The 26,083-nt window shown below is 41.0% G+C and overlaps 1 protein-coding gene across 1 annotated transcript in view; it reads left to right on the forward strand.

Annotated features, from left to right (window-relative positions):
* Positions 1-26,083, forward strand: part of LOC124775662 (dynein axonemal heavy chain 8-like) — a 605,208-nt gene that overhangs the window by 122,317 nt on the left and 456,808 nt on the right. Inside the window, exons 8-10 of the mRNA XM_047250489.1 lie at positions 6,700-6,801; positions 6,883-7,029; positions 10,187-10,461. Coding sequence (XP_047106445.1) covers positions 6,700-6,801; positions 6,883-7,029; positions 10,187-10,461 — 524 coding nt within the window. The remainder of the gene's footprint in view (positions 1-6,699; positions 6,802-6,882; positions 7,030-10,186; positions 10,462-26,083) is intronic.

Below are 26,083 nucleotides of genomic sequence, written 5' to 3' on the forward strand. Positions count from 1 at the left end.
CAAACTCGCCGGATCTCTCCCCAAATGAGAACGTTTGGAGAATTATAAACAGGGCCCTTGAAACTGCTCGAGATTTTGAAACTCCAACGCGACAATTGGACAGAATTTGTCAGGATATCTCTCAGGACTACATCCAACAACTCTTCCAATCAATTCCAAGCCGAATAACTGCTTGCGTAAGGGTCAGAGGTGGACCAACGCGTTATTGACTTGCTCAATTTGTGAAGAAGTTTCTCCTGAATCAGTCATCCAACCAATTTTTCTGAAATTTTAGTCATTTGTTTGTCGGTACATGTACATCACATGTACCGATCCCGGCTCATCCAGATAATTCCTTCGTAATGCGACATTTATTTATTTATTTATTTATTTTTTGGTCACAGAATGTATTTTTTAAAAATGAGGAAACCGCACAACAGTTGCTGAATCACTCTTTTTTTACATGCACGAACGGTTTCGGAACACTTTGAGTTTCGTGCACCGATGTAATTCGCAATAATGAAAACATTGTGTTACAAGACAAAGGAAGTGAACCCATAATTTTTTTTAAAAAAAAGTCACAGATGGAACCATGCAGTTAAAATTCATTTCTAAAATAAATAAAAGAGAGAAGAGGAAGTTACTTACAAATAAAAACACTTAACCATCTCAGGTCATCCTCACTTCAGTGTCGTCACTGAATAAAAGTTCGCTGTCGAAAGAGTAAAAAGAGGGATCTAGTAAAATCCCAAAAAACCTACATCACGACTGGATACTGGAAGTCACCAGCGTCATAAATCATGTAACATGCAATAAAGACAGGAGGAGGAAACACATATTGTGTGGAATTACATACATAAATTACACAAAAAACGCTCCCCTTTGCCGCCTTGACCGGGAACACAAACAGCAAAACGAAGGAACAGTAAATAATCGCTAGCCGTGAGCACTGACGCAGACACGGTACGTATCAGCCTCGCGACTGATAAACTGTTTAAATCGGAAAAGCGGGTAGTGACCGCAGAAAGGAGACTGAACCTTCACAACGTTAGGAGAAAAGAGGACCTGTATAACTAAAAACAATGAAAAATGTTACGTTACATTCACACCTTAACCTCCCGAATAACACATTAATTTTTGTTCCATAGATCATGAATACGACATTTCGTAATGATGTGGAACGTGTCATTTTAACATAAGTTTTCTTTACACAAAATAATTAATTCATTTTTTTCTTTTTTTTGCAGTTACTACTTCATATCTAAGAATTCATCTATTGAGTAGAAGATAATTATCATTCAGAAATTCTTTTAATTTGCTTTTAAATGTTGGTTGGCTATACGTCAGACTTAATACTATTTGGTAAATGATCAAAGATTTTTGGGCAGCTTAATTGACACCTTTCTGTGCCAAAGTGAGATTTAATCCAGAGTAGTGAATATCATACTTTCTTCTAGTGTTGTAGGTGATCTTGGGTGGGCTCCAGCTATTATTCTGATTACACGCTTTTGTGCAATGAATACTTTCTCTCTTAGTGATGAATTGCCCCAAAATATGATGCCATATGAAAGCAGTGAATGAAAATAGGCATTGTTGGCTAATTTACCGATATGTTTATCACCAAAATTTGCAATAACCCTAATAGCATAAGTAGCTGAACCTAACCGTTTCAGCAGATCATAGATGTGTTTCTTCCAATTAAATTTCTTATCAATGCACACACCCAGAAATTTTGAGTATTCTCACATAGCAAAAGACTTGCATTCATAGTCTATATTTATCAATGGTTTTATGCCATTTACTGAACAGAATTGTATAAACTGTGTTTTCTAAAAATTTTGTGAGAGTCCATCTGCAGAGAACCACTTAATAATTTTCTGAAATACATTATCTGCAATTTCCTTAGTCAGTTTTTGCTTGTTGGGTGTGATTACTGTACTTGTATCATCAGCAAAAAGAAGTATCTTTGCATCTTCATGAATACAGAGTGGCAAGTCGTTAATATATACTAAGAACAATCAGGGACGCAAGACTGAACCCTGTGGCACACCATTATTGATACCTCCCCAGATAGATGACTCTGCTGGCTTTTTGCAGACTATCTGTACTGGTAATTTCAACCTTCTGCATTCTTCCAGTTAAGTATGAATTAAACCATTTGTGCACTGCCCCACTCACACCACAGTACTTAAGCTCACCTAGGAGATTTTCACGATTCACACAATCAAAAGACTTTGAGAGATTACAAATTATCCCAATGCGTGATGTTCGGTTATAATGTCATAATTAACTAACATATTTTTGTAATACAGGTCAGTGAGTTCATTTATCGTATCAAGAGGATGGGAATGGAGACTTCGTAAGATTTCAATTTCTTCCAGGACATGGAGTATTCGACCTTCCCCCGCAGTGTGTAAGACAGCTAAGTTACCGCTAACCTATTGCAGCTGATGTTGGTTGTCAATCAAATGCATTGTATTGCGTCTCCAAGGCGCCTCAGTTGTTGACAATAGATGTCAGCAGTGATGGTTACACCTAGGGGAAGTAATTCATAGTACACTGCACCGTTACTGTTCCACCAGGTGCATTACATTATCTTTTATGGATATGCCCAGGTCTTTGTACGGGAAGTCGACGCTTTGTTTGGGCTCAACATTGCTTTCTTCTCCTTGTGATAGCATAAAGACATCACTTCTCATCACCAATATCGATACAGAATAGAAATGGACAGTGTTGTTCACGTGCCAATTGATGACCAACAAATAGAATACACATATGCCACCCACTGATTTTTGTGAATTTGGCTTAGAGTATGCGGTACCCACAACCCGATTTTTGAACTTTCCCCATTCCATGTAAATGTCGCACGATGGTGAAATGATTATAGTTCATCACATCTGCCAGTTCTCGAGTACATCGAAGTGGATCATTGCGGTTAACACATTTAAATGATCTTCATCTAACCTCGAAGGTATTCCTGAACATGGAGCGTCACTAGTGTCAAAATAATCCTCCTTAAAATGAGAAAACCATTTTCTTGCAGTTCGGCTTGTACTTCTCTGTGCCTCTCCATCAATTGCGTTAGTACAAATATTGCGTCGGTTGTTCCTCTTCCCGGCATAAATCCAAACTGTTCTTCACATACTTCAGTTTCTAGACTCAACCTCTTCTCAATCATCCTTTCCCAGATCTTCATTTTGTGGGACATCAGTTTTATCCCTCTATAAGTTTTGGATATCCTCTTTCCCCTTATATATGGGAACCAGTATACTGCTTCTCTACCCATGTGGCATTCTTTCTCCTTTCCAGATCTTCTGCATTAGATCCCAGAGCATATCAGTTGGTCTGCCCCTATGGCCTTCCCATTTTTCATTTTCTTCAGCGCGTGTTCGACTTCCTCCCTACTTATACTTCGGGCCATTCCTTCGTTTATATCTCCATCCTCATACTTCTCTCGTACATTTTCCTCATTCAGTAGCCTTTCAAAGTACTCCCACCACCTATTCAGGATTTTCTCACGGTCGTGTAATACTACACCTGATTCATCCTTTATCTGCCTCATTGATGTTATGTCCGTGGCCGCCTTTAGCAATACATTTGTTACTCTTATTGTCTTGTTGTTTGTAGACACCGGATATGACTGGAGGTCACCTCACGGTGTGCTTCAGGAACTCTAAAACTAGGCTCTCCACGTATTACCTTCTACTGCTAGAACGATTTTCTAATCTCTACTCAGCAGAACATTAATTGGAGCAATTTAGACCTCAACTCTGTCCCAGTTTCAATAACCTCGATGTTACGAAAGTTGTTGGTTCAACTTGCTTCAGAAAAGTGTTTTTATTTCTTTAGTTTATTATTATTTATTTGTCCTTGAATTCTGAGAACCATCCTGATTCAAACATCAGCCAATCAAAAGACAGCCATCGGTATAACAGTTGTAAATTGTCGTAGCTGTGTTGGGAATGTACCAGAGCTCCAAGCGCTAGTAGAAAGCACTGATGCTGTAATCGCTATAGGCACTGAAAGCTGGCTAAAGGTGGAGATAAGGTCAGCCGAAATTTTTGCGAGGGGCCTGATGGTGTTCAGAAAGGACAGGCTAAACAGAGTTGGCAGTGGCGTATTTGTTGCTGTTACAAGTAGTTTATCTGGTACCGAAATTGAAACAGTTAGTATCGGTAGCGGTCATTATTGGCAATTGGAATAAAATAATAATTGGATCCTTTTACCGACCTCCCAACTCAAATGGTACAATTGCTGAAAGATTCAAAGAAAACTTTTATCTAATTTCAAACACGTATCCGACTCATAAATTAAACTTGGTAGTGATTTTAGTTTACCCTCTATATGTTGGCGAGAATACATGTTGAAATCCTGAGGTACACAAAAACATCATCCCAAATTGTGCTAAACGCATTCTCTGAAAATTATCTCCAGCAGTTAGTTGGTGAGCCCACTCGAATACTAAACGGTTATGAATACACACTTGACCTCTTAACAACAAATAATCCTGAGCTAATAAAACGAAAGGTATATCCATTCAAATAAGCAGATAAAAATTCCCATGACGACTTACTGAGAGACAATCTCCACACTTTCCAAATTAACAATGTAAGTGTGGAGCAGACGTGGCTTGAATTCAATGAAACTCTGTCGATAGCAATTGAGAGATTTATCCCAAATAAATCAACAAAAGACAGAGCTGACGCCCTTGGTACACAAAACGGGTCTGTTCACTGTTCCAGAACCGTCGAAAAAAGCATGAAGCATGCCAAATTTAAACGAACGTAAAATCGCCAAGATTGGCGATCTTTTGCAGCAGGTCGAAATTTAGCCACGGATTGCAATGCGAGATGCTGATAATAGTTTCCGAAACGAAACTTTGTCTCGAAAGCTGACAGAAAATCCAGAGATTCTGGTCGCACGTAAAGTATGCTACCGGCAAGACACAGTCCGTGCTTTCTCTGTAACAGTAAAAATACAATCGACGACAGTGCTGCTAAGGCACAGCTGCTAACCACAGCCTTCCAAAATTCTTTCACCCAAGAAGACGAAATAAATACTCCAGAATTCCAATCAAGAACAGCTGCCAACATGAGTAACTTAGAAGTAGATATCCTCGGAGAAGTGAAACAGCTTAAACCTCACTTAAATAAAAGCAAGTCCTCCGGTCAAGACTTTATACCAGTTAGGTTCCTTACAGAATATGCTGATGCAATTGCCCCATACTTAACAATCATACATAATCGCTCGCTCGACGAAAGATCCGTACCCAAAGACTGGAAAGTTGCACAGGTCACACCAGTATTAAAGAAAGGCAATAGGTGTAATCCACTACATTACAGGCCCATATCATAAACGTCGACATGCAGCAGGATTTTGAAACATATATTGAGTTCGGACGAGAATAACCTCGAGGAGAACGGTCTACTGACGCACAGTCAACACGGATTTAGAGAACATCGTTCTTGTGAAACACAACTAACTCTTTACTCACACGAAGTGTTGAGTGCTATTGACAAGGGATTTCAAATTGATTTTGTATTTCTAGATTTCCAGAAGGTTTTTGAAACGGTACCTCACAAGCGGCTTGTTATCAAATTGTTTGCTTATGGAATATCGTTTCAGTTACGCGACTGGATTCGTGACTCCCTGTCAGAGAGGTCACAGTTCATAGTAACTGACGGAAAGTCATCGAGTAAAAGAAAAGCGATTTCTGGCGTTTCCCAAGGTAGTGTTATAGGCCCTCTGTTGTTTCTTATTTATATAAACTATTTAGGAGACAATCTGAGCAGCCATCTTAGGTTGTTTGCAGAGGATGCTGTCGTTTTTTGTCTAGTAAAGCCATCAGAAGATCACAACCAATCGTAATTCGATTTAGTTAAGATGTGTATATGGTACAAAAATTGACAATTGACCTTAATAATGAAAAGTGTGAGACCATCTACATGATGCTAGAACGAATCCATTAAGTTTCGGTTACTCGATAAATAAATCAAATCTAAAGGCTGTAAATTCAACTGCATACCTATGAATAACAATTACGAACATCGTAAATCCGAAAGAACACAGGGAAAGTATTGCGGGGAAGGCGAACCAAATACTGCGACGTATTAGCAGAACACATAAGAAGATGCAACAGATCTAGTAAAGAGATTGCCTACACTTACGCTTGTCGGTTCTCATTTGGAGTACTGCTGAGCGGTGTTGGATCCTTATCAGATAGTATTAACGGTGTACATCGAGGAAGTTCAAAGAAGAGCAGCACGTTTTGCGTTATCGAGAAGTAGGGGAAAAAGCGTCACGGACATGATGCAGGACTTGGGGTGGACTTTATTAATACAAAGGCGTTTCTCGTTGCGACGGAATCTGCTCACGAAATTTCAATCACCAACTTTCTGCTCCGAATGCGAAAATATTTTGTTGACGCCGATCTACATAGGGAGAAATGATTATCAAAATAAAATAAAGGAAGTCAGAGCGGTCACAGAAAGATATAGGTGTTCGTTTTTTTCCGCGCGCTGTTAGAGAGTGGAATAATAGAGAATTATTGTGAATGTGGTTCGATGAACCCTCTGTCAGGCACTTAAGTGTGAGTTGGAGTATCCTTGTATACGTAGATGCAAACAATGTAATATAGATGTAGATGTAAACACATCAAACCAATACTCTCACTATGAACAGCCATGTAATGTAATGCTGATTTGATGTTCATAATTGCAGGTAACCAACCAGATGGTGATCGCGTGTAGAGGATATCTGACAAACTACGACAAGAGCGATATTTATAAACAGACGAAAAGAGAAGTTGTAAATAAAATAGAGGTATGTTTGAATTTGGACTTTTAGAGGTTATCCTATGCATGGAAAACAGTAAATTTTTACTGGGTTTGCCATCTGTTTCAGGTTTGCATACAGCTTTACATCAATTACTACGCCTGTTTTCAAGAAATAAAACGAGAGATCAAGAAGAGCCATAACGAACGGCCCTTCGACGTTTCAGACCATCATGTTTTCATAAAATTTGAGACTTTCAAAGCAAGGCTTGTTAAGGTACTGTGTCTATTTGCTAATTTCATGAAACGGTTTTCCGGTGAATCTGTTTACTTGTGATAGACATAACGTTCTCTGTCACTTAAATTTTGCGCAGTATATGTCGAATGAAATAACTTTTTGGTTGACAGACTTCGGTTTTTGTGTGGCGGGGGAGGAGGGCGGGGAAGTAGCCGGTGTGATGCCAGGAGCCAGTCACGCTTGACAAAGCTCTGACTGCACCTACAAGTAAGGCGAGACGGTGAGAACATGAGAAGGACCTGCTATTAGCTAGGGCCGTCTCGTACTACTTGACTGTCTAAAACGTCTGTAACAATAATATCGAGAGGTTAATTGAAGTATAGTTCATATTACGGAAAAGCTGAAAATACTTTTTCAATTAAAGAAAGGGACGTGTAGTTAATTTTCTGAATTGTTCCGGACGGTGCAGCAACTAAAACTTCGTAATCCGCAGCAACGTTCTGAATTTTCCCATCTGTTTCTGGCACGGATCGAAGTTGATGACATGTGGCAGGCAGAATTCTGTGACGTGAAGAGACACATTTCACACTGAAATATGCAGTGAATATAAAGAACTGCCGAATTTGGGGTACCGTTAAACCGCCCGTAGTGCACGAAGAGCCATTGCACTCGTCATATATGACTGTATGGTGTGGATTCATTCTCGGTCCTTTCTTCTTTGAAGAGAACACATCCGGAGGGCCTATCAGGTGTACCGTGACGTCTGCACGTTATCGATACGTTCTTGTACAGCATGTGAGTCAACTCTGTGGAATCCACAGGTTTCGTGCAAGATTGAGCAGTACGTGACGTCGTTCGCCCAGTGAAAGATCTGCTTAATGCAAGATTCCACTAACGTGTTATCTCCAGAAGTTTTCCAGATGTATGACCTGCAAAATCACCTGATATGAATCCGTATGACTTTCGGCTCTGGGGATATCTAAAAAAAAACGCGTTTTCCAGGGACACGTTTGGTCTCTACCTGATCTGAAGGTCATTATAAAGGAACACGTTGCTCAGATTCTGCCAGAACTGCTGCGAGCAACTGTTGATCACGTCGTTTCACGGATGTAGGATCTCTTCTACATCTCTAGTGCTCATATTGAAGAAACTATGTATTTTGCCTTTCTCACGCATAGGACCTTTTCTGTTCACTTTCCGTTCGTAATGCATTACATATGGAAACATTTCTCTACGTCTTTGCGGCATTCAAAGCACCATATTTCCACCTGGTAGCCGAAACTGGAGCTATTTTTCCAGCGTAAATCGGTTCCACATTAATGCGGTGGCGCATCTACCAAGATTCGCTGCCATACGATTATTACAGCCCACACTGGACCTCTGTAGTGAGTCAGTAGGGAGGTTACGCGCTTTGAAAGGTGATAGTATTTGTGATTCTGAACAAAATACGTGATACCGACATATGTCCTATTCCGAATGGTTTTCGAGATAGGACATATTTAATATAAATTTTGTGCGTTTTTCGTGAACAACTCTAAAACAGCACCTTCAGTAAAAAAGTCCCATAGTACAAAATTAAACTACATTAAATTTCGTACAAAAAAGGACCTGTTCATTTTTTCTCGAGGACTAATAGTTTGCACGGGCAGAGGACGAGAATATGAAAATCTCGCTCGACGCGCATGAATTGTAGCTTAGGTCGGTTGTGTAAATCAATTTGCGGTAGTTTTTCTACTTGATAGACCTCAAGTGTCCTGTATTAAATTGTTCGTCTCAACTTCGTCTACAGTACTGTGGTGCATTGTAAACAATGACAATGTTTGAGTTATACATAAAATAAACAACAATGTATGTTGAATATGTACTATCTCGGAAATCATTCTCAATAGGGATTATGCCTATATGAAGCTTTTGTTCAAAATAGCTAATACTATCACCCCTCAGAACATCCACCGTTCCTCCTAACTCACCCTGTGTTGCTTATACAGTGCCCCTAGCTACACACATGGTAAGCAACCGCACACATATCTTTAGTTATCACTAGTATTGGCATTTTTCGCGGAACTTGCCGACTTTTCCATTCATTCTTCGTTACAGAACATACATGATCTACCTGAATTGAACATAAATAATCAGAATGAAAAACGCTCCTATCGTAAAACAGAAAAGGAGAGTATGTCCTCGGCAGAGTTAGGGATGTAAAAAAAGGTAACTAGCTTTCCGCGTTACCTGGCAGCTTCAAAGACATTTAAATGAAAACATATTGATATATTTGCGCTTTTTTACTTGTTAGTGTTAGTACCCATGTCATGTAATATAACGTATCGTGTCAAGTAAAGTAACATGATACATGTCATGTCGTATAACAAGAAAACTGCCATCATGTCGTCCAACATCGTACTTATCGGGTCGTGCAACATGACACTCCGGCTACTTCCTATTACAGATGCACCTCCAATCTCGGATACTCGTAGATACATTTCACTCTCTAGAAGCACATAAATTTGTGTCTGTTCTTACACCCCGCACCATACACGAAACAGGGGGTGGGTCTAAAAGAGCTCACAGCGCTGGTAAAGTAGGGCGAACTCGCAAAAAAAGCGCAAATTTGCCAAGATGATTTGATTTAAATGTCTTTGAAGCTCTCAGATAAGTCGAAAAATTATTTCCCTTCTCCTCGAACCATGTTTTCACAAAACAAAAAAAGATCATAAATAAATGTATTTGTCTACTTTCTTCCAAAATTTGAATCGATTCGCACAAGTTTAAAACATAGAAGTGGCGCGCGTAAAAAATTCATAAAAACGTGTCGAATATTCAATGTCCTGGAAGGAATTGAAATCTTAAGAAGTCTCCATTCTCATCCTCTTGATACGATAAACGAACTCCCTGACCTGTATTACAAAAATAACTGAATATCGCCCATTGGTACTTCGAAGTTTTCGCTCCCCGTATTTGAACCCTGCTTCCTTCATAATATTAGAGATGACATACTCTCTCAATCTACATCCTTAGCTAGCGTCAGTGTTGCCTCATGTGTTCATACATTTCTCAAGAATCCCAAACTGATGTTCCCTGAGGTCGGCCTCTACCACTCTTTACATTCATCTCGAAATAATTTGCATTAGATTTCTACAGTTTTGTCTTCTTTGAGATGTCTCATCTGATTTCTGATTCTATTTTATGTTCCTCGCAGATAGAAGATTTGCTGCAAACTGCTCTAACATATTCGATCCTCAAGAGTTCCAAAATCGAAGGAATCGACCAGTTTGCCAAAAAATTCGACCAAATGTACGAGAAGGTCCGGTACCAGAAGTACGATCCGCTAGAGCACCGGAAGCCGGACTTCGACATCGACTACAGCACCTTCAAGGAGAGTGTGTTGGAGACGGAGGAGGAGCTGCGGCAGTTCCTGGAAGCGCTGCTCAGCGAGACTCCGGACGTCAGGCAGTCGCTGCTCGTGCTGGCCAGGTATCACACACTACGCAAATGACGTCCACATTATAGGGTCTACAACGAATCTGCATGAAACTCATAATGTGTAGTTGCCTTTTTTGTTGTTAGGTCTAGTTTCCCCTGTCGGAGTTATACATGCAGTGTAGATTACATTGTTTACCGCCTTTCGCGATAGTGATAGTTGTTTCTTAGACCATACGCTAGCTATACTGAATTCCAAAGCACCTTTAGTGGTCTGTATCACAACATGGTTGTTCTAACAAACCTGTTGGCCAAGATCGTAAAGAGTTCTCATACACTCCTGGAAATTGAAATAAGAGCACCGTGAATTCATTGTCCCAGGAAGGGGAAACTTTATTGACACATTCCTGGGGTCAGATACATCACATGATCACACTGACAGAACCACAGGCACATAGACACAGGCAACAGAGCATGCACAATGTCGGCACTAGTACAGTGTATATCCACCTTTCGCAGCAATGCGGGCTGCTATTCTCCCATGGAGACGATCGTAGAGATGCTGGATGTAGTCCTGTGGAACGGCTTGCCATGCCATTTCCACCTGGCGCCTCAGTTGGACCAGCGTTCGTGCTGGACGTGCAGACCGCGTGAGACGACGCTTCATCCAGTCCCAAACATGCTCAATGGGGGACAGATCCGGAGATCTTGCTGCCCAGGGTAGTTGACTTACACATTCTAGAGCACGTTGGGTGGCACGGGATACATGCGGACGTGCATTGTCCTGTTGGAACAGCAAGTTCCCTTGCCGGTCTAGGAATGGTAGAACGATGGGTTCGATGACGGTTTGGATGTACCGTGCACTATTCAGTGTCCCCTCGACGATCACCAGTGGTGTACGGCCAGTGTAGGAGATCGCTCCCCACACCATGATGCCGGGTGTTGGCCCTGTGTGCCTCGGTCGTATGCAGTCCTGATTGTGGCGCTCACCTGCACGGCGCCAAACACGCATACGACCATCATTGGCACCAAGGCAGAAGCGACTCTCATCGCTGAAGACGACACGTCTCCATTCGTCCCTCCATTCACGCCTGTCGCGACACCACTGGAGGCGGGCTGCACGATGTTGGGGCGTGAGCGGAAGACGGCCTAACGGTGTGCGGGACCGTAGCCCAGCTTCATGGAGACGGTTGCGAATGGTCCTCGCCGATACCCCAGGAGCAACAGCGTCCCTAATTTGCTGGGAAGTGGCGGTGCGGTCCCCTACGGCACTGCGTAGGATCCTACGGTCTTGGCGTGCATCCGTGCGTCGCTGCGGTCCGGTCCCAGGTCGACGGGCACGTGCACCTTCCGCCGACCACTGGCGACAACATCGATGTACTGTGGAGACCTCACGCCCCACGTGTTGAGCAATTCGGCGGTACGTCCACCCGGCCTCCCGCATGCCCACTATACGCCCTCGCTCAAAGTCCGTCAACTGCGCATACGGTTCACGTCCACGCTGTCGCGGCATGCTACCAGTGTTAAAGACTGCGATGGAGCTCCGTATGCCACGGCAAACTGGCTGACACTGACGGCGGCGGTGCACAAATGCTGCGCAGCTAGCGCCATTCGACGGCCAACACCGCGGTTCCTGGTGTGTCCGCTGGGCCGTGCGTGTGATAATTGCTTGTACAGCCCTCTCGCAGTGTCCGGAGCAAGTATGGTGGGTGTGACACACCGGTGTCAATGTGTTCTTTTTTCCATTTCCAGGAGTGTATTTTAAGTTGCTACAAATAAACAGTATTAAACAATTTTTTTCCTTATTGTTAAAATTTAGACACTTGATAGATGTTTGATGTATTAGTGATTCGGGGGGGATGAATATGTAGCGACTCGTGCTACTTGTATGAACGCCCAAATACAGTGATGCGAAGTATAAAAATATTCTGTTTGTTTGCTTTTTCCATTACGTATACTTTAACATTGCTTTTTCTGTGATTACTTCTTGCACTGCACTGCAGTGTCGTATTTATCTGCCGATACCGGGCAAGCGAATTTTAAGTACACTAGACTCTCGCTAATCCCGCCATTCCTGGCACTTATGGGTGCCGGATTAGCGGAAGTGCCGGATTATTGAGTGTCTGAAATTTATTTTATACATTTATTTTGTTTTTTATTTGTTTTGAAAACATAGGGGATATAGTGTACTGTACTTTATTAAACCGAAAGATACAATTTTAAAACATAGGGGATATACTTTATTAAATCCAAAAATACATTAATTTTCAAAGAAAACTTAGTCCTTGAATGTATACTGTACATTATTATACTGTCGTATCATTCACTATGAAACATGCCCCTAATTTTTAACTGTCGCAATGATGATACACGACGGTGGCATGATTTATCACGTAACCGATTTACAAGCATTACATCGGTACTGCATGTATCTGGTTGTTGTATAATGTACTCCAGGAAGACCTCGGCAGCTTCAGCACTAGCAGTGTGAGAAATCTTCATGCTCTCTCCTCCTGTGCCCTCTTCTTCACCACTTTCATCATTACTTTCTTGCACGCTTTTGATTCTTTCTTCATCTGTTAACGTTTTGTCCGTATCACAGTTTTCCTCATTCAGCCACTTTCTTCTCCTCCTGGAAGCTTGTGGAACATGTCAGAGTACACAGTAACTGATAATTCCGAATTGACTGGCTCATCGCTGTCCCTCACTATTGGATCTAACTCGGCATCAATGTATGGTCACAATTTTCTCCAGCTCTTCATTATGGTAGCGCTCTCCACTTTTTCCCATGCTTCGGCTGCTTGGAAACCAGCATCTCGTATGTTAATTGCTTTCCACGTCTTCAGCATAGACTCGATAGAGTCGTTTTCGCTTTCGTGCAACAAGGAGACGAGAAGTGAATGTCGATAACGACGTTTAATTAATTCCCTGGTCCATGGGATGAATTAGGGCTGTCACACTGTGTGGGAGGAAGAGTGCCTGCACATGTATACCATCGGACTTCAAAGAAACATCTGAAGGATGACTAGGAGTGTTGTCAGTTATAAGGATAGCTTTCAGTGGAAGCTTTGTCTTCTTTAGCTCTTTTCTCACTGCTGGTACAAACGTTCCATGGAACCACCGAGAGAATATTTGTCTGTCCATCCACGCTTTCTTCTGAGCGCAATACTGCACTGGTATTTATGTCAGTGTGTTGAAAACAACGTGGAAGTTGGGATTTTTCAATCACCATAAGCGGTAGTTTGTGTCTCCCGTTTTCATTACAACGCGCCACTAATGTTACGCGCTGTTTCTGTTGCCTGTAACCACGAGTTTCCTTCTCGTTCTTGGCAGCTAATGTGTTTGAAGGAAGCATCTTGAAAAGAGTCCTGTTTCATCAGCATTATCAAGGCATCAGCAGTTAAATCTTCTTCCTCTATAATCTTCCGTATCTTGCTTACAAACTCATCAGTATCCTTATTGTTAGCTGAGCGACTTTCCCCGGTGATTGTTAACTGCCGAATGCCATGTCGTTTTCTCCAGTTTGATAGCCAACCGTCGCTTGGTGCAAACAAGTTACTGCCACCTAATTGATTGTTAAATGCAGCTTCTTTTTTCCTTTATAATCGGGTCACTGACTGGAATTCCTTTACTGCGTTGTTGTATGACCCATCATTAAACAGCTACGTCTAGTTCTTCATTCTCACTCTTTCGCATAACCTTCCCTTTTCCCAACTCACTATCCATTTGTGTTGAGTATTGTCGAATAACATCTTCTCTCTTTTTGATGTCATAAATAGTTGCTCGTCCAACATTGAACTCAGCAGCAATGGCTTTCTGCGAAGAACCACGATTTAACTTATTTAAAATTTCGAGTTTTTGCTTGATGTTTAGCGTAACGTGTTTCCTTTTAGAAAACATGATTCCGAACTGTAAAGAAAGCTACAATTTCAAATACAGTATATAAAGCATTGGTTAACTAATCATCGTTGCGCACGATAATTTACTTGCACGTGTTTTTGGATGTGCGCCGGATTACTGAGAGGCCGGACTACTGAGGGCCGGATTAGCGAGAGTCTAGCGTACATCTGACCTGTTCGGAAATACACATAATGGATGTACGAGTACAGGTCGCAGACGCATTGTTGACGATGTATGGAAGTTTGGGTTTGGCCGTGAGTCGTGCACGGATAACCAAATGGTGAGGCGGCCGCTCGCGATAAGCGGAAAATCCGCATTCGAGTCCCATTCTGGCACAAATTTTCATTGTCATTCCATTCTACAGCTGATGGTAGTCCTTATTCGAAATTAATTTGATGCAGTAGCTTTAGTTTTTTCATAAGCTGAGGACTGTTCAGTTGCGTGGCTCGAACAGTTCCCGAACCTATCTAGTGGATGTTCAGCTTCGACAAGCCATGCGTGTAGTGTATGGTACATTTCTTCCTATTTCTCTTCCGTGAGTTTACCCATTAAGTGAGAGCTATTTATCTATATGGTTCACCAGTTACCCATCCCCACGTAGTGAATGTTCGGCTTTCATGGGCCATGTACACTGCACACGGTAAGCTTCTGTCTACGCCTTTTTAGTGAGATTATTCATCAACTGAGTACTGCTCAGCTGTATAGCTCAACACTCTTCGTACTCACGAAACCGACGTTGAACTTCGACAGGCCAAGTGCATTGTACCTGGTATGCATGTGCCTACCCCTCTTCAGTGGCTCCTGGTGATAGGCATCATTAATCCTCACGTAAGAAGACAGTTATGGACAAGAATATAAAACAACTAGTCTCTTCCCACATACGACTTTATCCATCAAGGTTCTGTAGTCAGTTTCATCAACTAGCTTGTAGAACCGCCATGAACTTTTAACAAAGCTTTTAATCCTGTGGCTTCCTGGCAATCGGAGTGCTCGCCTTCACCCCAACAAGGCTTCTTGCTAGGTAAAAATACAATTATCAAACTCCCTTCACCTGGCGTAAACTGAACTTAATGTGATGTGGAATAAGGTAAACAGCTGATACTCTGTACAGCTGGGGATGTGAGACTCTCGACGTTGTGACTGCAACAAGGTGTGCACACAGTACCACGTATCGTTCAGGACTATCTGTTGTGCGATTTCGCCAGAGCCCTGGAATAACTACTCCAGACTGGTGCTTTTTTTTTTATTCCTAAGGGAACAAACTGCTGAGGTCATCGGTCCCTAGACATACGAACCTCCGGCGGGAGTGGCCGCGCAATCCGTGTCATGGCGCTTCGAACCGCGCGGCTACTCCACGCGGCAGGCTGGTTTTAAATCATTTTAGTGCCGAAAAATCTGGACATTGATCCAAAGATAAATTATTTAAATCCTTGTTTATAATTTCATTTCTGTAGTTGTTGATGTACTTGTGATTTGTCCGGAGTATTAGACGATAGTAAACGAATAAATTGATAATGTATAGACACATCGTTAGATGCTAAGCCAATCCTTTTATATTGCAATGTGTTTTGACCATTCAGATTATCTATAACCATAAATACATCTGCAGAATGTATACATGTTCACATTATGATCTGCACAATATTTATCAAGTTACTCTGTTTTAAAATTTCTTTAAAACCTATTTAAAAAGAAAAATCTCCCAATAGATACCTTTAACGGATGGCATACGTTGCCGGTATAGATGCCTTTGCTGTATTCCATGAAGTTTCTGGATTTCAGTCGGATGATGCCGACACCTTGCCACGATACTTCGGCTGTCAACCATTCACCTATCTTCATGTGAGTGTTTTACGCTGAAGTGCTAGTGTACGTTGCTAACTTTACCAAAATTGGAACGGAGGTGCATGTGCATAGGTTACCACAACATGAGCGTCCTCTGTCGAGTCTAGTGCCCACATCGAATATGGTGCACAGCCGCGCGCGTAATGCTGATAATGCTCTCTGTCGAAATGCGGGTACGTGGAGTTAAAATTCAGATGTCAAATTATAAAATTAACTCTCGCTGGACGTCTCATTAGCCATAAAATGTTTTTTTATGAAGATACTGAAGAAATCACTGGGTGCCACCCTTTGTCCATTATGATTAAAAAGATCTTCCGCCAAATACATTTCCACGGATACCGTAATAATTGAATGCCAGAAGGATCTCGTCGAGGCCAAGATTCCCGTGGCAGAATAATCCATAGAATGTCCTGTGTAGATACAATGCTCGGCTAACGCTAACCTTACTGAGCTGCGAAACGCGAGTGTGGTGATTGTATTCATCGCACGTTTCAAGTACTGTGCGTGTGGTCAGACCGAAATACGCTTTGCCGCATTGGCATGATACACTCTAATTTTCCGCAATCCCAGATTGTGTTTTACCGAATCGAGAAAAGCACAGGTCTTTGTAGGTGACCGGAAGACCACTTCAACACAATGCTTCTTTAGGATTCGGCCTAATATCGACGAAACATTGCCAACAAATCGAAGGAACGCACCGGACTTAAATAGCTCCTTCTTCTCATGACGCCGGCCGCGGTGGTCTCGCGGTTCTAGGCGCGCAGTCCGGAACCGCGCGACTGCTACGGTCGCAGGTTCGAATCCTGCCTCGGGCATGGATGTGTGTGATGTCCTTAGGTTAGTTAGGTTTAAGTAATTCTAAGTTCTAGGGGACTGATGACCACAGCTGTTAAGTCCCATAGTGCTCAGAGCCATTTGAACCTTCTCATGACTTGTGAATGGCCACATTTCTTCCTCCTTAAAAGTGTGCTGATGTGATATGGAGAGCATTTATTACCTTCCAATAGAGACTGTAAGTGTTTTAGCTCCTTTGCATGAACGCGCAGACGATACAGCTTTTCGACAGTGTACTCGTATTTTAAGTGGGACAGTTACTAAAGTACTCCAAATGTACGTTTATACGAGCAATATATGTCATTCATTAAAGATATGAATCATATTAACATCCCTCGTGGTACTGTGTGTTTGCTTTGTGGAACTGTGCGAACATCAAGCTGTCAGTTCTTTAGTATCCAAGATCTTGAAGTATTACTGCAAGCGGTCCCCGTATTACTACCTTTTGTTATGACTAGACAGAAATCTCACACTAGATACCTTAAATGGTTGACAGGAAGTCCACCATTAAAAATACCCAGCGTGAGGTTTCTGTTCAAACCATTAAACATACCTAAAGTGAGATTTTTTTGTTCAAACGGGATTTTCAGGAACTTCGGGCACATATTGCCTGGATAAACAAATTTGAAAATCACAACGTGAACAAATGTACACTATAATGTTGTTTTTGTATCTGAAGATGTTCTGAAATATCAAAACTGGTTGTAAAAATAAAAGAATCTCACCCGTATGCTGTCGGTTTGTTTATTCATTATGAGTTTCATACAGTACCTATCAGCTGCCCAGCAGAACTTAGAAAAAATACTGAAGAATAACGTCACGCACTGCATCACAGATAAATCGTGTCCCTGTGATTGCTGTCGGTAAAATTTTAAAGTGGAATTCCCTAGCAGAACGTAGATGGAAAAAAATCTGGTCACCATTACTCATTCCCCAGAGAATATGGAAGCACGAGTGGTGTTTCGTTGCCTGTTCTAAAAGGAAAAACACTCCAAGGAATGTGTTTTCTGTTCCACAAAGTAAGATGTTGTGGTTAAGTGACTTAGGTGTTTTCAGTGTGAGCAAACAAACGTGGAAAACCAGCCGGAAAGTGCGTGCTCGTCTCTAAGTGAAGAACTGGGGATTGCTTCACAAGTGGAGCATCTGGTGCTTGAATACTGAAGCGTACTTGTGGAGAAAGGTACACATTAGTACAGAAGGGCTACATTAGCACATGATTTAGAAGGATTCTTGTACGTAAAAGGTCTCCTATAGGAAATTACCGCGCTAGTCCAAACCTGTTTCATAATGATCCAAACAACAGAGCAAGCAGTTTTAAATGCTCCCACTTAAACAACGCCATTACCAAATTAAGCGGTTATGCTGACGTTATCAGAAACGTCATTTTGAGCGTTATTTTTGGATTTCTATGTTCTGATATTGAAGGATTATGACTTCAAGGTCCAGGAAATTGCTGCAAAAGTGCTTTTTATGTGTATCAATAAAAATGGCTCTGAGCACTATGGGACTCAACTGCTGAGGTCATTAGTCCCCTAGAACTTAGAACTAGTTAAACCTAACTAACCTAAGGACACCGAGCGAGGTGGCGCAGTGGTTAAACACTGGACTCGCATTCGGGAGGACGACGGTTCAATCCCGCGTCCGGCCATCCTGATTTAGGTTTTCCGTGATTTCCCTAAATTACTCCAGGCAAATGCCGGGATGGTTACTCTGAAAGGGCACGGCCGACTTCCTTCCCAATCCTTCCTTAATGGAATGAGACCGATGACCACGCTGTCTGGTCTTCTTCCCCAAACCAACCAACCAACCAACCTAAGGACATCACAAACATCCATGCCCGAGGCAGGATTCGAACCTGCGACCGTAGCGGTCTTGCGGTTCCAGACTTCAGCGCCATTAACCGCACGGCCACTTCGGCCGGCTTATGGGTATCCTTGTGGTACTAACACTCAAGGGAATTTTGTTTCCAGTATTCCTTTCACATCATCGAATACTTCGTAAAGTTAGAATCTGAAATCTAAATTAGTATAGCTAAGATGACCCTAGTATTCATTGCGATTAAAAGACATGGTAAAGTGCAAGTGCTAGTGTGTGTTGCCCAAGTACAGGGCAATGGCGTCATCCGTAAATGAATGCATGACGTCACCAAGATTCCAATGACAGGAAATTCACAAATTAAACACAGCAGTAAATTAGAACATTAAAAAAAATCGAGAAGGTAACAGTAGCTCACTTGCGCTAGCAAGCATCATGGTATGACGATCAAACATCCAAACAACCTAAAGAAATTTAAAAAAAAAAATTAATAAATTAGTTTCAAAACGGCGGAACTGACTTACTTGTGGTATCTACCATTATCGTGCCATGATCGAAAGTGTTCGAACGATCTATGGAAATTTAAAACAATTGAAAAATTCAAAAATCGAGAAAGAAACCCAAGATTGTGGAATTAGCTCTCTTGTGCTTGCAGCTATTATGGTGCCATGTTCAAAGTATCTAAACAATTTCAAATTTGCGTTATATTATAAAATATGTAAGGATACTGACAATACTGCTATATTTCTATGTACAAAATATGTAAGCTTCACCTGAACTGTGTGAAAATTGGCATCATGTTACAAAGTATTCAATTATTTATCGGAACTACGTAAGGACAGTAACAATAATGGTGCAACTTGGCACTAGTGATCTAGTTTATAGGTAAAGCAGCAGTTCGATCTCTGTACGACACTTAACGTAAGGCACAGTAGACTATCTAGTTAAATATTTTCCACATCTAAACTGTTATATGATGTTATATATGTCAGCGAAATGCTAAATGCGATATTTATGTCATACGGCCACAATGTTATTTCCACACTCACATATATATCTGTCAAAACTGGTGCCTAAAATACGACTGTGAACTCCTAAATTAAGTGATCCAACGCTATTTCCATGTATAAATTGTTACAGAACACATGTGGCTAAAAATAACATCCTCAGTAGGCAGACTGACATTCCGCTTTTAGGCCTACACATGGTGTAAGGCACAACGGACCCACGAATTAAAAACTTCCACATATAAATCGTTTTATGATGCTTTTCAAGTGTCACAACGTAATTGTTACTTCTGAACAGTCTGTTAAAATACGGCAGAAACACAAAACTGCAATGTTTATGACAAGTGTCAGGATGTCATTTCAACGCACACACATATTCATCCAAACTGATGCCTAAAACATGAGTGTGGACCAAATGACCCAATGCAATTTCCATGTCTAAATTGTTACAAAACACATGTGGTTAAAGAATAACATTCTCTGCAGGTGACTGAAATGTCATTTTTAGGCCTAAATGACGCGAAGTACCAAAACGAGCCCAGCAGACCTGTTAACTCCACAAAACTCATGTTGCTAACAATGGTATGCTAAGCGGACAAGCACACAAACAAGTAGATAGTCTGAATAACTATCAGCTACTTGAACATTGTAATTAATCCATTTTTAGACTTACACTTGCTGCAAGGGACAACAAACCATGAAACTAAATATTTCGACGTCTAAATGATTTTCAAAACACACGATACTAATCAAGTTTTACTATGTTAATTCAAATGTCTGCAAAATTACATCAGCAACACAATGTTTATGTCGAAGTTAATTCCACATCTTGCCAAAAAATACGTCAGCATCACATACACAATGTTTATGCCAAGTTTTGCAATTATATCTCCACATGTAAAATATTTGTCAGAATATGTGAAGGGTGTTGGAATTTCATCCTGAGGCTATAAACTGTCATCAACTACGTTTTGGAGTTTTTCAGTGATGTGTCACCTTACGAAGCACCATTTCAGAGGGGAAGAAGATACTGCATCATGTTGAAGAACGATCGAAACCTGTAATCGATATTTTTGACGGGCTAATTTTGCGTTTTATTACGTTTGAATTTACAAGGAAGGCTATGACGTTTACCAATCACAGCGTAGGTGCCAAAGCTGTTTAAAATAAATGGAACGATGGGACTTACCCTCTGCCATGTACCTCACGTTCGTTTTCAGAGTATAGATATAGATGTAAAACGTTTACGCACTGATTTTCCATAATATACGACTAAATAATAGCACAGAAAAATCGTAATGCTCAAAAATAAGAAATATAAAAACAAAAAACTAAGCCAAAACACAAAAGAAAGAAGCAAGCACCATTTGATTGTGATGTATCACTCAATGTACATACATTCGTAATACAGAAATAGATACCTATGCGACAGAATGTGCTACCAGTGCATATCAAAACTCCAGGCATAAAACAAGATTTTTTCCAGGGCTCGTACCTAGGGTTCTATAGGCGATAGAAAGGTTGGTCAGGTATTTTGGGTGGCTCTTGGGTTAGGATCCGTTTGTAGACCCAACAGAAGTTACACCCAACAGAAGTTACACAGTAACTATCCTACACCACACAAAGTGTTTTAAGGGCGGTTCTTGAGAAAACCCAGAGAGCATGGTTTTTGGGTACCAAAACCTAGCCGCTGATTTCAAGACGCCTATGCAGAGCGAATCATTGTACTTTTACGATGTATTCCTAAGATCCCTCTCTCGAACAACTTTGAAAATTTTCTTGATATTCGAGACACAGAGGTTCGAAGTTATCCTACTTGCACACGTAATATCCGAAGTGACACGAAAACGTAGCTTGTAAAGTGATGTGGTACGAAGTAATACGCAGTAAAGCGTTTCCATTATCATCGGAAGTGTGCTGGGGCCCCATGTTGTAGTACTGGAGCACATGCAAAATTTTTGTGCACGTAAAATCCGATTTACTTTTGTGTTATTTCAATTTCACATAAGTAAACTATCAGAATTTTACTGACCCATAAAGTTCTTTGCATATGAGTGACATGCCCTGCTTTAGAAGGGAAAAGAAGGGAACCTGCAGGAAAATCGTCCAATCAAAGCACGTAACTGGCGAATATCCTCCTGTTTATTTTAAAAGACTGACTCATGGGGTATCCGCTGCCTCATTATACCTTCCTCAGAACCTTTAAAATTTTGCCAAAAATTTTGGCGTATGAACATATTCGCGCTTTTTTTGTGCTGAGAGAGAACGACACAGTGGCAGTGGGAAAGAGACGAAAAAGTAATAAATACTGAAAGATAGTAGACAATGCTTGTTGCAGAAGAAGAGCAAAGGAAACAATGTCAATTTCAGAGAAAGAGAGGGGCGCAAGGACAGTGGAACATAGTTGACAGTGACAGAACTGTGCTAGGAAGAAAGAGAAGAAGCCAGTGCCCGTGGGAGAGGAATGAAGAGAAGGAAAGTGTGGAAGTGGGTGAGAGCCAGTGATAATGAGGGACATAGTCTATGGCAATGACAACGAGGAAGAGAGGGATCGTTACTTTGAGAAGAGATACCATCAGTGGGAGGGAATGAATGAGATAGGAGCAGCAAGAAACAGCCAGAGCGAGACAGTGACAGCGAGAGCAGACTGTAGTAGTAGGGGAGAACCAAGGAACTGCGGCTGTGAGAGAGGAGACAGTGACAGAGACACACAAAGAGATAATTAAAATTCGTTGGGCTGAATGAGGGAGTGAGAATGTGCAAGTACTAGGGGATGGGTATGACTGCCTTACAGCGATGGACCAGTGGAAGTGAGATGAGATTTCATGTTAAAAAGAGCACAGATATATTTGCAAGCCAAAATTTTTCGGAGAATTTTTAAAAGTGCTGAGGCAGGTAGAATGATGCAGCTAGTACCCTTCTATTTGTCAGAGTATTTTAGAACAGGAGCATACTACCCTTTCTTGTGCTCCGACATGTGCATTTTCCCGCTGGTATAATTTCATAAAGCACGGAACTCGGTATGTTGCCGTACAACTTGGCCAAAGAGATTGGCTTAACAAGAGAGAAATGAAATATGGGCAAAGATAATGATGGAACAAGACAGAGATGAAAGGTTGATATCTCGAAAATCCAATCTTTGCACTAAAATAAAATTATTTATCAAAATAAGCAAAGTGCACTGTACACAAACACACACACACACACACAAGGCTCTTAACGAAATACACAAATATAATTAGAGATCTCTGATGGCTTATGAAAATTACTGCTCGGTACCAAAACAAAATCGTATTATTTCTCAAAGTATACGGACTTTGGAGTACAAAACACACATGACACTACTGTAGTAATTTAACTTTTCTATAACATTAAAGAAATACGCATTGCTTGGATATTGGCTACGCCGAAATAAATTACAGGTTGGTCAATGTTTGAACCACACTTTAAATTTATCAAAATACATGAGAACTGATTCTCTAGCATTACAAAACACACATGGACCAAACTAAATAATGTTATTTCTCCATCTAAATTTGACAAAAACTCATAGTAGCACAGCTGCAAACAGTACCAAAGTCTCATAAACTGCGTGGTGACCCCCATGATAGGTTATTAACTTTATCGTGCAGTAGTATAAAGGATACATCAAAATAAAGATCGCGTCAAAACACATTTTTACCATCCTAAAATGGTGCTTGATCATTTCTTTTGTCTTTTGGCTTACTTTGTGCTTTATACTTCGTATTTTGGAACATTATGATTAGATATTTGATGTCATTTGTTTGTTTATTACGCAAATTCGGTGTATAAACGTTTTAGAGAGCCTTGGCAGCATAGTTCCGATCGATAAATGTCATAGACTTCCTTGGAAATTTAAATGTAATAAAAAGCAAAATTAACCTGTCTGCCTTCAGTTATACTTGTATGTTCTTAGTGTTGTACATGATGCAGTATCTTCTTCCCCTCTAAAATGGTGCTTGGTAAGGTGAAACACTATTGACAAACTTCTAAAACTTAGGTGATAGATTTCTATGGCTCACAAATAACGTACCTTAAGATATAAATGCCAACAGTTTTTGTATATTTTGACAGATACTTCAGATGTAGACGACCATTACAACACTTGAGATAAACATTGTGTATGTGATGATGAAGTATTTTTGCAGACATAGGATTAATACAGTAAAATATGATAAGCATTATGTGTTCTTTGTGTATGTGATGCTGACGTATTTTTTGAGACATTGGATTAATGCAGTAAAATATGATAAGCATAGTGTGTTCTGTAGAATCATTTAAGTGTGGAAATATTTAATTTAATACTTCGTTGTGCCTTGCGGCAGGTGTAGGCCTGAAATGGAATTAATTACATTCTTCCAGTAGCAGTCAGTAATTCAAATTGCCTATTTGTTTGCTGATGTATTTTTGTAGACATCAGAGATGATGACTAAATAACATAATGACACTTGATAAGCATAATGTGTTTTCTAGAATCACTTAGCTGTGGAAATATTTAATTTGATGATTCGTTGAGACGTAAACCAAGCGTAGATCAAGAAATGAAATTATTTACATTCTTCCAGTTGCTGAAGTAATTCAGACTGTCTATTTGTTTGCGAACTTGCCTGCTTAGCACGCAAATTTAACCGACAGGTGTTTTGTGCAGCTATAGGCTTGTCAGGTTCGTTTTGGTACTTCCCTCATTTAGGCCTAAACATGAAATTTCAGCTACTACCATAGGATGTTAGTTTCTAGCCACCTGTGTTTTGTAACAATTTGGAAAAATGGTTCAAATGGCTCTGAGCACTATGGGACTTAACATCTGAGGTCATCAGTCCCTAGAACATAGAATTACTTAAACCTAACTAACCTAAGGACATTACACACATCAATATCCGAGGCAGGATTCGAACCTGCGACCGTAGCAGTCGCGCAGTTCCGGTCTGAAGCGCCTAGTACCGCTCGGCCACAGCGATCAGTTTAGAAATGGAAATGGCATTGGGGTGCTTAATGTGAGAGCTCACAGTCGTATTTTAGGAATATCTTTTGACAAATAAGCATAGAGTGTGGAAATACGATTGTGACACTTGACACAAACATAGCATTTTGTATGTTGCTGACTTATTTTTGTAGACATTTTAAGAATGGGAAGAAGATTGTGTCATTTGAGAAGCATCATAAATAATTTAATATAGAATATATTTAAGTAGAGGATTCATTGTGCCGAACACCGAGGTGACGAGAGTCACAGGATTCCTCTTGATATCGTGTCGGATCTTCTTTTGCCTAGCGTAGTGCAGCTCGACATGGCATAGGAACTGACCTCTCGAGTATGTTGCATAAATGTTCGATGGGGAGAATTGGGTGGCAAAATCATTAGGCGAATTTTCCAGAATTCTCTTCAACTAATCGCGAACGGTTATGGCCCAATGATACGGTGCTTTGTCATCGACGAAAGTTTTATAGTTGTTTGGGAGCATGAAGTCCATGAGTGGCTGCAAGTAGTCTCCAGTTGGCCTAACATAACCGTTTCCAGTCAATGATCGGTTGGGATGGACCAGAGGACCCAGACTATTCTATGTAAACAAAGCCCACAGATTAAGGAGCCACCAGCAGCTTTCACAGTGCCTTGTTGAAAACTTCTGTCTATGGCTTCGTGGGGTGTGCACCACACTCGAACCCAACGATCAGCTCTTACCTGCTGAAATCAGGACTCATGTGACCAAGGTACGGTTTTCTAGTAGTCTAGGGTCCAACCAATAAGGTCACGAGCCCAGGAGAGGCGCTGCAGGCGATGTCGTGCAGCTGGGAAAGGCACTCACGATGATCGTCTGTTGACATAGCCTATTAATGCCAAATTTCGCCGCACTGTCCTAGATACTTTCATCGTACGTCTCATATTGATTTCTGCTGTTATTTCATTCCGTGTTGCTTCTCTGTTAGAACTGAATACTCTAGACAAATGTTGCTGCTCTCAGTCGTTAAGTGAAGGCTGTTGGGCACTGCCTTGTCCATGGTGATTGGTATTCTCGCCACACTCTTAACGTTGCGGTTCTCGGAATATTTAATTACCTAACGATTTCCTAAATGAAGTGTCCCATGCATCTATCTCCAACTACCATTCCGCATTCAAAGTCTGTTAAATCCCATCGTGCGACCATACTCTGTTTATGTGCACTTCGGTGTCCCATGACTTTTGTTACCTCAGTATACATCAAGTATGGTACTTTGATCATGCTGTGGTGACACAGAATTGCTTCTTTACCTGTATA

This window comes from Schistocerca piceifrons, chromosome 2, assembly GCF_021461385.2.
Source record: "Schistocerca piceifrons isolate TAMUIC-IGC-003096 chromosome 2, iqSchPice1.1, whole genome shotgun sequence".
NCBI lineage: Eukaryota > Metazoa > Arthropoda > Insecta > Orthoptera > Acrididae > Schistocerca > Schistocerca piceifrons.